The sequence below is a fragment of the Arachis hypogaea genome, chromosome 10 (genome assembly GCF_003086295.3).
Source record: "Arachis hypogaea cultivar Tifrunner chromosome 10, arahy.Tifrunner.gnm2.J5K5, whole genome shotgun sequence".
Taxonomy (NCBI): Eukaryota; Viridiplantae; Streptophyta; class Magnoliopsida; order Fabales; family Fabaceae; genus Arachis; species Arachis hypogaea.
Window position 1 is genome coordinate 114,760,257 of NC_092045.1, and position 12,478 is coordinate 114,772,734.

Below are 12,478 nucleotides of genomic sequence, written 5' to 3' on the forward strand. Positions count from 1 at the left end.
AATGCTTACTTTCAAAGAAGCATTCTGTCAATATTGAAGAACTAACTCAGAGACATGCAAGTCTAGTTTATCACGTAGCAAAGAGGCTGTTGATGAAGTTAATCTCCTTCATGTTTTACAGATTGTAATTTACTTTTCAATGTTTATATTTCTATAATTTCTTGAGTGAAAAGGCATAATGAGAGAGCTCTAGTAAAAACCATGAGTGGAAAGAGGTTGAGTGATACACTTGAGAAAAAAGCCTAGAGTTATTTTCAGATTTTTTTAGGTATGTTTGTGTCTCGTATCTTGTACCTGTGAAGTATCTATTTCTTAGTTGGGTTAGCACTAACAGTAAAGAGTTAGGTATTAGCATAGCCAAAGTCAAGTTAGGTTAGAACTTGAATGTAAAAGGATTGTATCAATTATGTAGAATTAGTGTATCTAATACTTTTGAAAAAAAATCCTAGTAAAACAAGTTGAAGGAGTATGTACTCTTTTATGTGAAAAAACTTAAATGGTGCTCACATGTTAAATTTGTAATTATTATCATAAGTCAATTATGCACTTCTACTATTAGTCCTTTTTTTTTCTACAATATTCTTTAATTCAATAAGATAAAAATTAATTTATCGTCTAAACTCTATTCGAGAATTTGTTGTTAATTTAAATTTCTGATATTTTTTTAAGTGGAGGAGTGGCCACTCGAACAATTATTAGTACTTGCTTTGATTAGGGTTGATACCACCGCAAATGTAACATACAAAATGACCCCTTGAAAATAAACACAGAAGACGACAAAAAAAAAAAAAAAGAGTTGAGCGAAGAGAAGAGAATCTCAGCGAAACAAGAGTGATGGAAGAAGATTTTGATTTTGGAAAGAAGGTTTCGATAAACGATAGCATGGATGCTGCTGAACAAAACGCATCCAATTCAACCAAAATTCTTCTTTTGCTTCGCGGTTTTCTCGGAATTCAGCAACGCAGAGCCGAAGCATATTCCAAACTCAAAAGGTTAAAACCTCAATCTATTCTCTCGCTCCATCAAATTCTCACATTACATCGATTTCGTTAATGTTATTTAGTTAATTTGGGATTGTATCGATTTACTGTGCGTTTCCTTGATTCTGAATCTACGATGATTTGAATGTTTCTGAGCTGAGTTTAGGGTCGAGCAATCCACGGAAAGGGGCATAAACCCTAAGTTGTGGGGAAGATTAGTTGAGTGCTTAATAGCTGAGTAAGTCTTAGCCTAAGAAAGATAGCATTCGGCAAATTCTGCTTAACACAAAACATGTAGAACACTTGGCTTAAATCGAATAAAATGCTCAACCAAACTTAAGTTGTTGCCAGCTAAGATGCCGAGTATCGGAAAGCTTTGGACGTGAGCATTGATTGGTGGCAACTTGTTGAGGTTGTTTTGGGGTTGAAAATTGAACAGTATTTGTGATATTTTTCTATTTTCCCTTGGCTGATTTGCCCCGTGTTTCTAATTAGGATCCTAAGTCAGTGTAGCCATCTGTTGAAACTTTTTTTTTGCTGAGTATTATCTTAATCCAAAATGTGCTTTCAAATTTCAATCGACAGCTGATGGCTGATCCATGCTTCAATTCAGTAACCAGTTTGCTATTGACTGATAATCAAGTAATCACATTAGCCAATTAGCTGATAACATGAATTTCCTGCTCTGCCTTTCATTTGTGAATTGTGATCAATCTTTGTAGTCTCATTTCATCTTGTTAATCGTCTGTCCTTCATCAATACTCATTTTGGTTAGTGATTCATTGAATTGCCAATCAAGCTCTCACTAGAGTACTTTGAGAAATGAGAACCCATAACTGAGAGATAGAATCCTTGTCTTGATGTTAATTGCCTGAATAGTGGAGCTGATAGTGTTTGCAGTGACTTAGTTCCTCAGCAAATTTGGCAAGATTCCTTTGAAGGTTGTTGTCATAGTTTCATTCATCTAGCCAATAATTTTGTGTAAAACAACTCCTGAAACATAACTCATAATACATAATAAAGATAGTACTAAATGAAAATGCAAATATCATTTTAAATTTCGTAAACATGAAAGCATGCAATATTTCCCTTATTTAGAAATTGAGAGAATATTATTGGAGGTTTTAGCATTTTTTGAATTTTCAAATACTGTTGGCATTTTATACTTAATGAAATGTTTAACTTGACAGGGGGTTTTCTGATTACATGGCTTCAGGAGGGGAATTGGCTTACCAGAAGCTTTGCAGTGAAATCACAATAGAGTTCAATGATTGCTCAAAAAAAGTTAGATGCATGTGATCCCAATCTTATCAATTTTCTTTTCACCTCCTTTTTTTTTATTTTACTGCATTTCCTTAGCTTTTTTATTTTCTGCTTTAGCATAGGTCCTTGAGATGGAGTCATTATTCCAGAGCCCTGACTACCAGAGATTAGATCTTGCACAAATTCTTAGAGCAGTTCAAGATCAGGAAAAGCAAAAACTGCACCTGGTATGTGTCTTTGGCTAAAACAAAAAAATGTCAGTTTCTATTGAAGTGTGCAACTTACCTTTATGGCTTTACTTCTTTTGATTATTAACATGGGAAATTTATTTATTTATCATTTGATAAAAAAAGGAAGTTCCACTAAATTCGAAGAGAATATACAAAAGATAGGATAAGCCATCCTTGCATAGATACAAAAGGTATAGTTATTAAGGCGTAAAAGCTTAGCTACATAACAACACATGCCCTTTGAATGTTAGCTAAAGAAACCCCATTAAACAGATTATGTGCTAGGCAATAAAGGGAGGTCAAAAGAATAATCCTATTTCAAATGAAACCAATAGTTGAAAAGGGACCTCTAAAAATCCTGGAATTCTTTTCCAATCATATACACATACACCACTAGTCCAGAGCACTGCCAAAAAATTTCGGACTGCCATAGAACCTCTATTGTTTTACGTGAGGCATATCCTCTGAACTTAGTGAGAAGAAAGTGATGCAAGTTTGTTGGAAGATACCAGAAAGCCTACCCCACAGCGATCTTGTTGTAGGGCAGTGACAAAATTGATGAGCCCTTGATTTAATACCCAACCCACACAATTCTGCACATGATGATGATAGGCAACAGAGCACTGAGTGGCCTGCACTTTTGTATCGCATCATTAGTGTTAAACCGATTTAGAACTACACTCCAAATAAAAGCCTAAACCTTAGGAGGAGCTTTAGATTTCCAAATAAGTTTATCCACGGAAAATCTCTCTAGATTAGGAGAACATGTCAAGAATTGAATATAAGATTTACAAGATAAAACACCAAAGGGGTCAAGAGTTCAAATCCTAGTTTTTGGATCATTGGTCGTAATTCATCACCTCTATCATTTAAGTCTCGAATAAAATGGAAGTTCCATGCAGAGTTATCTAGAGAGAAGAACTGACAACTAGGAGCACTGTGAAGTGGGAAGCTTGCAATCTTCTATGATGCAAAGAATGTGCCTCCTCTGCCAGGGTTTGTGTGCCCTGCTCCTCTGCTAAATTTGATCTTCTGTGCAGAAGCAGTGGTGGGTCACGGTGGTTTGTATAGCAGCTAAGCGGGGTTAGAAGGGCAGAGGCCATGGTCAATGATGGCCTTGCGCAATTGGGTGTTTGGGCAAGGCCGGGGTTGAGGATGACTGGTGAAAAGTGGTCTTTTTTGTTCTCTTATCTTCCTTTGCAATATGGTTTCCCTTTATATTATAGATGTTGCTTTTATCTTGAGTCTGATCATGGCAAGTTTCATTGGCTCCAATTTTATGAAAGAAAAAGTTCTGGTTACACTAATTGAGCTGAAAGTCTTGGATATATGGTTTAGGGTTTAGGGTTTGGATCTGGCTTTTGGGAAAAACAAATGGGGTATATAGTGTTGTTTGTCTTACATGAGAGATGTGTCATGTGGATGAGATGAAGGATGGAGAAAAGTGATAGAAGGTTAAATTAGGTTTTTTGAAAAATATGTTAAATGAGGGGAGTTGTGTCAACTTAAAAAATAGAGGGATTAAGTGAATAGAGAAAGACTGTGAATTAATTTGTCCTATCTTTCGATGATGCTCCCCCTTTTCTGTTCAGTTTTGCATGAGGTTGTCTGTCCTTGAAGATTTTCTAAAAGATCATGTATCATGATGAATTGATTAGATTCCATATTTCCATGTGCCATAAATTGCATTCAGTGTTTTCTTATTCTTTATCAAATCCCTTTCCTGTTTCTTGCAACTAAAATATAAACGACAGTTAACAGCTCAATCTTATGGTCTTTGCTGACAAGTTCTTTACTTTTAAAGACAGCTACCATTCAAGTGTTAAAAAAAGCTGGGCGCCCTTCTGAACGACTGGTTAGCCACGAGAATTGCAAATATACGAAACCGAGAGAACACGAGTGTGTTCATGTCCAGGAGATTACTGAAGCTTCTGGAACTGAGGAGGCCGAGGCGGATGCTGAGTATGATAATGCTCTTAAGGAAGCTATTAAAGGTGTCCAAGATGCTGTCACAGCCATAAATGAACATCTAGAAGAAGTCAGATATGAAATTGAGGCCCTTGAAGCAGATTGATTCTCTGCATGTTCATTTATTTATACATTTGCTGACTTAGATTCACATTAAAAGCATAAACATATTTCCTTTGAAAGGATAGGTAAAGATGCACAGTGCTACAAGTATTGAGATGTATATAGATTCCCTAGAGTGGAGTTCATGAATTTTGTTCAGTTAATCATCAACAAATTCTATTAAAATGGTGAAAAATTCAGAAGTTCCAATTAAAAGTTTAAAATCCATTGTAAAGAATAGTGGTGAGGCTCTAGATTCAAATCTCATTTGACCAAAAAGTAGCGGGTGGAAATTGATGACTATTTGAGACTGATATGTGGTTCTGATTTCTGAAGTTTACCTTAAATCAACCATATTTTAATCTAAGAAAGAGGAAAGCTATCAGTAATAATATATATTCTTTTAAAAGAAAATAATTAATACTAAATATCTGACCAAATTGAATTTTAAAAATAGATATTTGTTTAAGATTAAGGGCAGCAAAAAAGTCACAACATAAACTGCTTGAAGCAATCCAACATTGATAAGTTCAATTTTCTCTTAAAAGTGTCATTATAAAAGTATTTTTGAAGTAATTAAACGAATGCATCCCAAATTCAATCTTAAGTAAGATATCCTTAATCCAAAGTCATAACCTATCTTTGCTGCATAACACACATCTACCGCAAACATTCGAATTTTATGGTCTACGCAAAACAAGTAAGCATGTAATGATCATGCTTTGGAGCCAAGACATGGGGAATTTTCTCACTAATTTTCCTCCCGCAATTTCTGCACTTATCATGTACTTATCATTAGAAAATCACTCTTAAAACTATGATCTACAATAATAAGTCTATAGAGTATTACCTAATAAAAAAATACAATACGCAGTACACAATCTTGTGTAGTTAACTCTCTCTTCGTGTGTACAAATGACTCATTAAAAAATTAGTATATATCTATCAATAGTATGAAAATTCATGTGTACTTTTATCCATTTTTCCTTTGGCTGTTGTAAAAATATTGACAAAATGTTCCAACTTTCTTCATCGAAGCACCCTGCCTAAGAACATTCCCACCATTCAGAACAAAATCATTGAAGACATTATCCTCTTTGGGGCTAGTTTTAGTCACCATTTTGTTCTTCCTTATTGATATTCCTACAATTCACTTGCTCCATATATTCTGCAGCCGTGCGCTCTGCATCAGAACACCAAGGATTTACACATAATTATATGAATTTGGATCCTCTCATTTTAAAAATGAACAAGACAAGTATCTTCACCATTGATTGTTCCTCATTTTAATTTCATTTTTCTAGAGCAATCAAATGAAAGGTAGAAATACAAAGATGACAGTGTCACATTAGAATATCCAAATCCTAATTATATAGACATTTCTGAATCAGTTTGCTTAACCACTTACCGCTGACTAATGCAGAGCAGATATTTTCCTTTTTTGTTCTGGAAATGTCTATCATTATGTACTGTGGTTCTGCGCTCAGATGCTTCAGATGCGAACTGATTCTCATTTGCACAGTCAGTTGGTTTTGCTCCCGGTTGATGACGAGGTCAGATAACAGAAGATGTTCCTTCAGCACCTATCTTTCTCTCAATATCCTCTATCAAACGGTTCGCACTTGAGACATCATTTTCAGATGAACATTTATACTGTTGGAGTTCTCGAGGGTCGTTACAATTTTTCAACATATCAGAAAATGCTTGGGCCTTCTGAATTATAGAATTCCTTCTTGCACGCGCATCATCATTGTCTTTACTGTAAGTATTTGGCAAGTTGGTAGAATGGGGAATGGAAGACATCAAATTGCAAAGCTTTTGTGCCACTTCAGTCATACCCCGTTTCTTTAACTCCGCATTCAGTCTCTGAAAAGTAAGGTACTGAGGAACTATACCCCTTCGCATCATGTCCTCGAATTCAGCAAAAGCCTCTTCCAACTTATGCATTTTGCATAGCAAATGAACTAACATGGTACTTGTAGCCAAGTCCATGTCCAATCCTTTATGTCTCATTTCCTTACTAACTTGAACTGCCAAGTCTAACCTTTCCTCTTCACATAACATCTTCACCAAAAGATGGTATGTTAGCCGATCAGGCGTATAACCGGATTGAATGATCTTGGTATACAAGTTCATCCCTTCCTCAATCTTCCTGCATCTTGAGAAGTGTCTAAAGAAGTAGTTATAGGTGGTGGAGCTTGGAAGGAAACCCCTACTTATCATCATTTTAAGAATCTTACTAGCACCTACAAGGTCTCCTGCCTTACAAAACCCCTTCACCAGAGAATTATATGTCGATTCGGTAGGGCCAATTTCTAAAACATGAAATCGTTCCATCATCCCCAAGGCCTCTTTAAATCTCCCAGCTTCTCCTAATGCATCAATTATCGGATTATACACTATTGCATTTGGTGCAATTCCTTCTTTGATCATGTCATCAACCATCTCCAGCGCTCTTTCAATTCGACGCATCCGACAATACCCTTCGATAAGGGTACCATATGTCACAACAGTTGGTCTTACATTCTCCTTCTTCATCTCCTCCCAAAGTCTCTCAGCATGTTTGAGTTTCCTTGACCGAAACCATCCATTTAACACTATGTTATAAGCCCGAATGGAAGGAACCCAACCCTGGTTTATCTTCTTTCTTAGACATAAATACTCGTAAGCTGTCCTAACAGATCCTTCTTTGCAAAGTGAATCCAACAATATCTCAAATAAACTCAATTCTGACTCAGAATCTATGATTGAAGTGTGTTTTCTTGCAAACTCAAATGTACGAATTGCAGGTTGTACCATACCTGAAAGTTTTCATTTTTTTAGGTTAAAATTAAACCATTTCTTTATACTTTTCTAAGAGTTAAAATTCTCAGTCCAAACTATCAACATCATTATCTTATTCTTTCATAGATTCAGATGGAAGCTTATGAAAACATAAAACTGAAAATATTCGGGTTTTTTAACCTGCACGTGCATAGCGTCGAATCATGATAGCGAAGGTGGAAACGGAAACCAAAGCTTCTGGCTCGTCCTTTCCATCATCGATGTAACGAAGAATCAGCGTCCAAGCCGAGTCAAATTCCCTGGACTTAGCGAGAGCATTGACCACAGCGTCTAACAGCTTCGAATTAGGTCTGAACCCGGGTTGCTTCTCGGCCCACAGGAATAGCGAGTGAAGCAGCTTGGGCGACGAACCGAAACGGTCAAACACGGCGAGCAGTAGCTCTGAAGCCGGTTGAATCCCGGAGCAGTCCAATTCTGCATGGAGAAGCGAGCCGGGAGAGACTGAAGTGTCGGCGAATATATCAGCAATTGCGGAGAAATCACGCGGCGAGAAATTCGATTGGGGTTGGGGTTCGGAGGATTGGGGTTTGGGATTGGGAGGGGGTTGAGGGAGTGGTAGGGTAGGCCATTTAATGAGGGGGTTTCCGCGAAGAGAGAGCCAGGAAGAAGAGAAGCGGTGGTGGTGATGAAGAAGGGAGAATGAGAATGTAGGAATGAGTTTTTGTTTGAGTGGGGAAAGTAAGAGAGATAGTGAGCGACGAAGAGGGTTGTGGGAGTGCATTTGGTTTGGAAAGAAATTGAAACCGGGGAACGGAGCTGGCGAACGAGTGATGGAGGCGGGTCAAGTCAAATTCTGAAAGGAAGGAAGGGTTTCGTTTCTCCCACCCTCCCCGAAATAGAAGCTAGATTTCAGAAATTTCATGTTAGTATAAATAATTATTTCTTCTCTTTTCAATATATCCAGTCCTCCAAATCCCTAATCTTCTTTGTCCAGAATGACTCCAATCTCTTCCCTGGCGCTGCTGCTATGTCTTCTCTCTCCACCGTCGCTGTAGCTATGTGATGTCTCTCCAGCGAGGCTGCAACCTGTGATCTCATCGCCGATCTGCTCCCCTCCGGTATTATGCGACTCTCTCCGCCGCTGTTGTGCTCTCTGCTCATCCCGTCTCGGTCGCTTCCTCTGTACTCTCTCTCTCCGCGTGTCAGATCTCTTCACCGATCTCCTCTTTTCTTGTTTTGAACTTTTCATTCTTGCTTGGTGATCAATGTTTGGTTGTTGAGGAAGCTTAGAAAAATAGAAATATGGAATGTTTGCATTTGCTGTGATCTGTCTTCTTTGCATTTGTAAAATATAAGTGACTAATTGACATTTTGGCAGTTCACGTGATTTCAGTTCACACTGCAATTGCTGTCCTATGCCGTTGTGCCAGGGATATTGCCTAATGCACTCCACAATTGGAAGCATTCTATGTGAAGTCTTGAAATCTGTACTTTGGAATTATTGCATTGTGTACTTTTGGTGAACAGAATAAGGAGAATATCTCGTCTCTGTTTGCTGCATTGGAAAGGTGATGTTGTGATGTTGCTAACTGTGATACTAAATGTTTTATTGTGTAACCTACTAGTAATAGAATCCGTCCTAGATTCAAATGTTTCAACTACACATATGACTCTTACGGCTTGACCTGGTCTACTCCCTTCACCTGTTGCAATTTTTCTATAATTTGAGAATTCTTTTGTAGGTTATGTTTACACAATTTGAGTAGATTAGGGTTTAATTGAACACAGTTGACAAAAATAATTAAGCCTTATTCCAGTGGATTAGGCAATGCTCTAGCATTCTATTAAAATAGAACATAGTTGAATGGCACAAAAGTTTGTGCTGGACGTTTTATCCTTTGGTCAACATTATATTGTGTTAAAGTTTTTAAGTTTAGCTATGTAAGTTTTGAAGTCTATTGAAGAATTGGACCCTGGTTAGGACTTTTGTGAATGCAAAGGTCAAGTGGGTTCGGGACTCATCTCTTGATAATGCAATCCTGAAAGAGAAAGATTTTAAACAGGTCGTTTCCTTCAAGAATGAAATAGTTTCATCTACTTCCAAATCCCTCTCCTTATATATACAATGCTTCTCTGTTGAAAGAACCCCTCAACCTTTCCACGACAACCACCAAATTTATAGACAAGTATCATTGTATTTTCATGCAATTCCAACCAGATCGTGGCTTCCCTTCACATGTTAAGCTCACACCTCATGCTTTATGTCTACACAAAGAAGAAATGGATATCCACAAATGTCTCATTAACCGTGTAGACATTGTTCATAGGATTGCAAGGCTTCTGATGCTTGCTGGTATGGGAAAATTGCCACTTTATGTAATTGAGAAGCTAAAATGGGATCTGGGTCTTCCTCATGATTATGTGAAGACTCTTTTGGCCGATTATCCTGATTATTTTGATGTTTGTAGCATCGAAGATCCATTATCCGGAAAAGAAATGCTTGCCTTAGAGCTTGTTTTTTGGAGAAAAGAGCTCTCTGTCTCTGACTTGGAGAAGAGGGCAATGAGCTTGGACTATTGTGGAGACAAAAGAAGACATGATATTGCATTTCCCATGTTTTTTCCAAAAGGTTTTGATCTTGAAAAGAGAGTGAAGACTTGGGTTGAGAATTGGCAAAAATTACCTTATATTTCCCCATACGAAGATGCATTTCATCTTGATCTAAGTAGTGACCTGGCAGAGAAGTGGATAGTGTCAATTTTGCATGAGTTGCTCTGTCTTCTAGTGTCAAAGAAGACAGAGAGAGGGAACTTGCTTTGTATGGAGAGTGTTTGGGGTTGGACTCAAGATTTAAGAAGGCTTTGGTTCATCACCCTGGCATATTTTACATTTCCAATAAGATTAGGACTCAGACATTGTCCTTAGGGAAGCTTATAGAAAGGATGTCTTGATTAGGAAGTATTCATTAATGGGTATGAGATTGAGGTACATTCACCTCATGACTAAGACTCAAACACCATAGACAAGTTGAGTTGAAGGATAATTCACAGATTGAAGCTTAGCTATTGAATCTAAAGTAGTCATTGATTGCAAATTTGCACTTCACTTGTGCTGTGATTGTAGCAAGAAAGTCAAATGCAGTTGGTGTAAGGATTGGCTGCTTTTGTATCCTACGATTATTGCAATTAAGTTTCTTGACAATTCAAGGCTTTCCTTTCAACACCCCATCAAGTACGAATGCAAAAGATGTATTCCTATGAAAGATGTTGCTTTCAAGTTCGAGTTCAGTTGTATAAACATAAAGTTTGAGGAACAAACTTTATGTCCTTAATATTTATACATTTTTCTAAATATGTAAATCTTGCAATTTTGCATTAGTTGACACTAAGGCTGCGTTTGTTTACAGAGACAGGACATTGAGACAGGAACACAGAGACACAAAATTGTGTTTTGGCAGAGGAAATATAAACAGAGACTATATTCAGAGATACTGAATTAGTGTATTTTGTATCCATTCTGATAGAAAGGATACGGAAATACTAACAAGGGACACAACTTATTTTTTATTTTTTCTTTCATTATTCTCGTTAATTTTTTATAATTATATTTTTTATTATTATATTTTTCATCTCAAATTTTTTGAATGAAAAAAATGAGAATAAATTGGATTTTCATAATTTGTTCTAATTTATCACCAAACAGAATACAAGAACACAAAATTTTGTGTCTCTGTCAGTGTCTTGTCCTATCCTGTTCTCGAAAACAAATACAACCTAAATCTACACTATTTTTCTAAATATTTATGTCCTTAATATTCAATCTTAATTAAGATATCCTTAAATAAAGTCATAACCTATCTTTGCTACATAGCACACATCTACCGTAAACATTTTACGCAGAACAATTAAGCATGGAATGATCATGCTTTAGAGCTAAGACATGGGGAATTTTCTCATTAATTTTCCTCCCACGATTTCCGCACTAATCATGCTTTAGAGTATTACCTAATAAAAAATGCAGCACAATCTTGTGTAGTCAACTCTCCATTCGTACGTAAAATATATGCCTTTAATTGCACTAAATAATATAATCATAATAATACTATTGAAGTAATTGCATTGCCATTGTGCATCTAGCGTAACATCTAGTTTCAGTTGAAATAAAGTAATATTTTAGGAACGTTTTTATCCTTACATTGATTTAGAGCTGAATAAAGATTACCCGTTGAATTATTGATTGATAAGATATTAAGCAACTTCAACTCAAGGGATTAACAAAGATTTTTAAAACATTTTGCCTCGTAAATAATAACTTTAAAATGCATTATGCCATTATGCAACATTCATGTTCTTGTTGTCGTAATCAACTGAAAATTATTCTATTAAGTTCATATATAAAATTAAACCCTCAATAAATAAATTAAGACATATGGGCCGTCACGTGTATGTTCATCTTCTACCGTTTTAAGAAAGTAATAATTCTACTTATCAAAGCAATTAGATGTGTGAAATTAAAGCATGCAAATACATTTCATCTTTTGACTTCGGATCCCAAGTTTTCTATATGCAATGAGCAGATAAATCACATTATATGGAAGCAAACACTAAACTAATCATTATAAATTTAGTTAATGTAGAATTGTAGATTATAAGCACACAATAATAATCTTTTTTTTTCTTTTTTTTTTTTGGTTATATGAACTTGAACCATTCCTAGTGACTTCAGCTAGCGATTCTTAATTTCTTATTGATAAATTGTTTTGAAAAATGTTTTAGAAGGATTAATTTAACATATATTTAGAACTATGAAAATCTCTCATGCAATGCAAGATAAAATAGAGGCAATAGTTTTGAACTTTTGAAGTTTTATAAAATCAAACAATGCCTTTTAAATAAAAGTTTAATTTTGATGTATTGACAATATAAAACGTTTTACACATGCAATCACATCTATTTTTTTAGATGACGTTATATAATTAAATGTACGTATAAAATTATTTTAGATTGACAGTGCTTCAAAATTAAATTTTTTAAATAAATAAAATAAACAAATACTTTAGCCGTCACTTGTATGTTCATCTTCCACCATCGTTATTTCAAGAAAATGATTTATACCCATAATATTAATTCTACTTATCAAAGCAATTACATG

The 12,478-nt window shown here is 35.9% G+C and overlaps 3 protein-coding genes and 1 long non-coding RNA gene across 5 annotated transcripts; 3 read left to right on the top strand and 1 right to left on the bottom strand.

Moving 5' to 3' along the window:
* Positions 1 to 628: 628 nt before the first annotated feature.
* LOC112716905 (uncharacterized) lies at positions 629 to 4,767 on the top strand. The gene is made up of 4 exons (XM_025768944.3): positions 629 to 992; positions 2,171 to 2,264; positions 2,366 to 2,470; positions 4,278 to 4,767. Exons 1-4 carry the CDS (start codon positions 835 to 837, stop codon positions 4,545 to 4,547), a joined length of 627 nt encoding a protein of 208 aa, XP_025624729.1. The 5' UTR covers positions 629 to 834; the 3' UTR covers positions 4,548 to 4,767.
* Positions 4,768 to 5,286: 519 nt separating this feature from the next.
* On the bottom strand, positions 5,287 to 8,108 carry LOC112716907 (uncharacterized). The gene is made up of 3 exons (XM_025768950.3): positions 7,508 to 8,108; positions 5,952 to 7,344; positions 5,287 to 5,726 (listed from the first exon to the last, which is right to left on the bottom strand). The coding sequence occupies exons 1-2, from the start codon at positions 8,106 to 8,108 to the stop codon at positions 6,098 to 6,100; spliced, it is 1,848 nt and encodes a 615-aa protein (XP_025624735.1). The 3' UTR covers positions 5,287 to 5,726; positions 5,952 to 6,097.
* LOC140175913 (uncharacterized) lies at positions 8,008 to 8,990 on the top strand. 2 transcript variants are annotated; one of them, XR_011866987.1, is made up of 3 exons: positions 8,008 to 8,249; positions 8,322 to 8,528; positions 8,706 to 8,990. It is a non-coding gene; the product is annotated as an uncharacterized lncRNA (long non-coding RNA). The 2 variants fall into 2 exon arrangements; XR_011866988.1 differs by having other exon boundaries at positions 8,721 to 8,990.
* Positions 8,991 to 9,607: 617 nt separating this feature from the next.
* On the top strand, positions 9,608 to 10,252 carry LOC112716909 (protein WHAT'S THIS FACTOR 9, mitochondrial-like). The gene has a single exon (XM_029289442.1). The coding sequence runs from the start codon at positions 9,608 to 9,610 to the stop codon at positions 10,250 to 10,252; it is 645 nt and encodes a 214-aa protein (XP_029145275.1).
* The last annotated feature ends 2,226 nt before the right edge of the window (positions 10,253 to 12,478 follow it).

What these genes read in the sequence shown, in the direction of transcription:
- LOC112716907 (XM_025768950.3), bottom strand. Translation starts at nt 8,108, where the DNA reads ATGCACTCCCACAACCCTCTTCGTCGCTCACTATCTCTCTTACTTTCC. An exon ending in TCGACGCTATGCACGTGCAG is followed by an intron (nt 7,345 to 7,507) that starts GTTAAAAAACCC and finishes GAAAACTTTCAG; the next exon opens with GTATGGTACAACCTGCAATT.
- LOC112716905 (XM_025768944.3), top strand. Translation starts at nt 835, where the DNA reads ATGGAAGAAGATTTTGATTTTGGAAAGAAGGTTTCGATAAACGATAGC. An exon ending in TCAATGATTGCTCAAAAAAA is followed by an intron (nt 2,265 to 2,365) that starts GTTAGATGCATG and finishes GCTTTAGCATAG; the next exon opens with GTCCTTGAGATGGAGTCATT. An exon ending in AAAAGCAAAAACTGCACCTG is followed by an intron (nt 2,471 to 4,277) that starts GTATGTGTCTTT and finishes TTACTTTTAAAG; the next exon opens with ACAGCTACCATTCAAGTGTT.
- LOC112716909 (XM_029289442.1), top strand. Translation starts at nt 9,608, where the DNA reads ATGGATATCCACAAATGTCTCATTAACCGTGTAGACATTGTTCATAGG.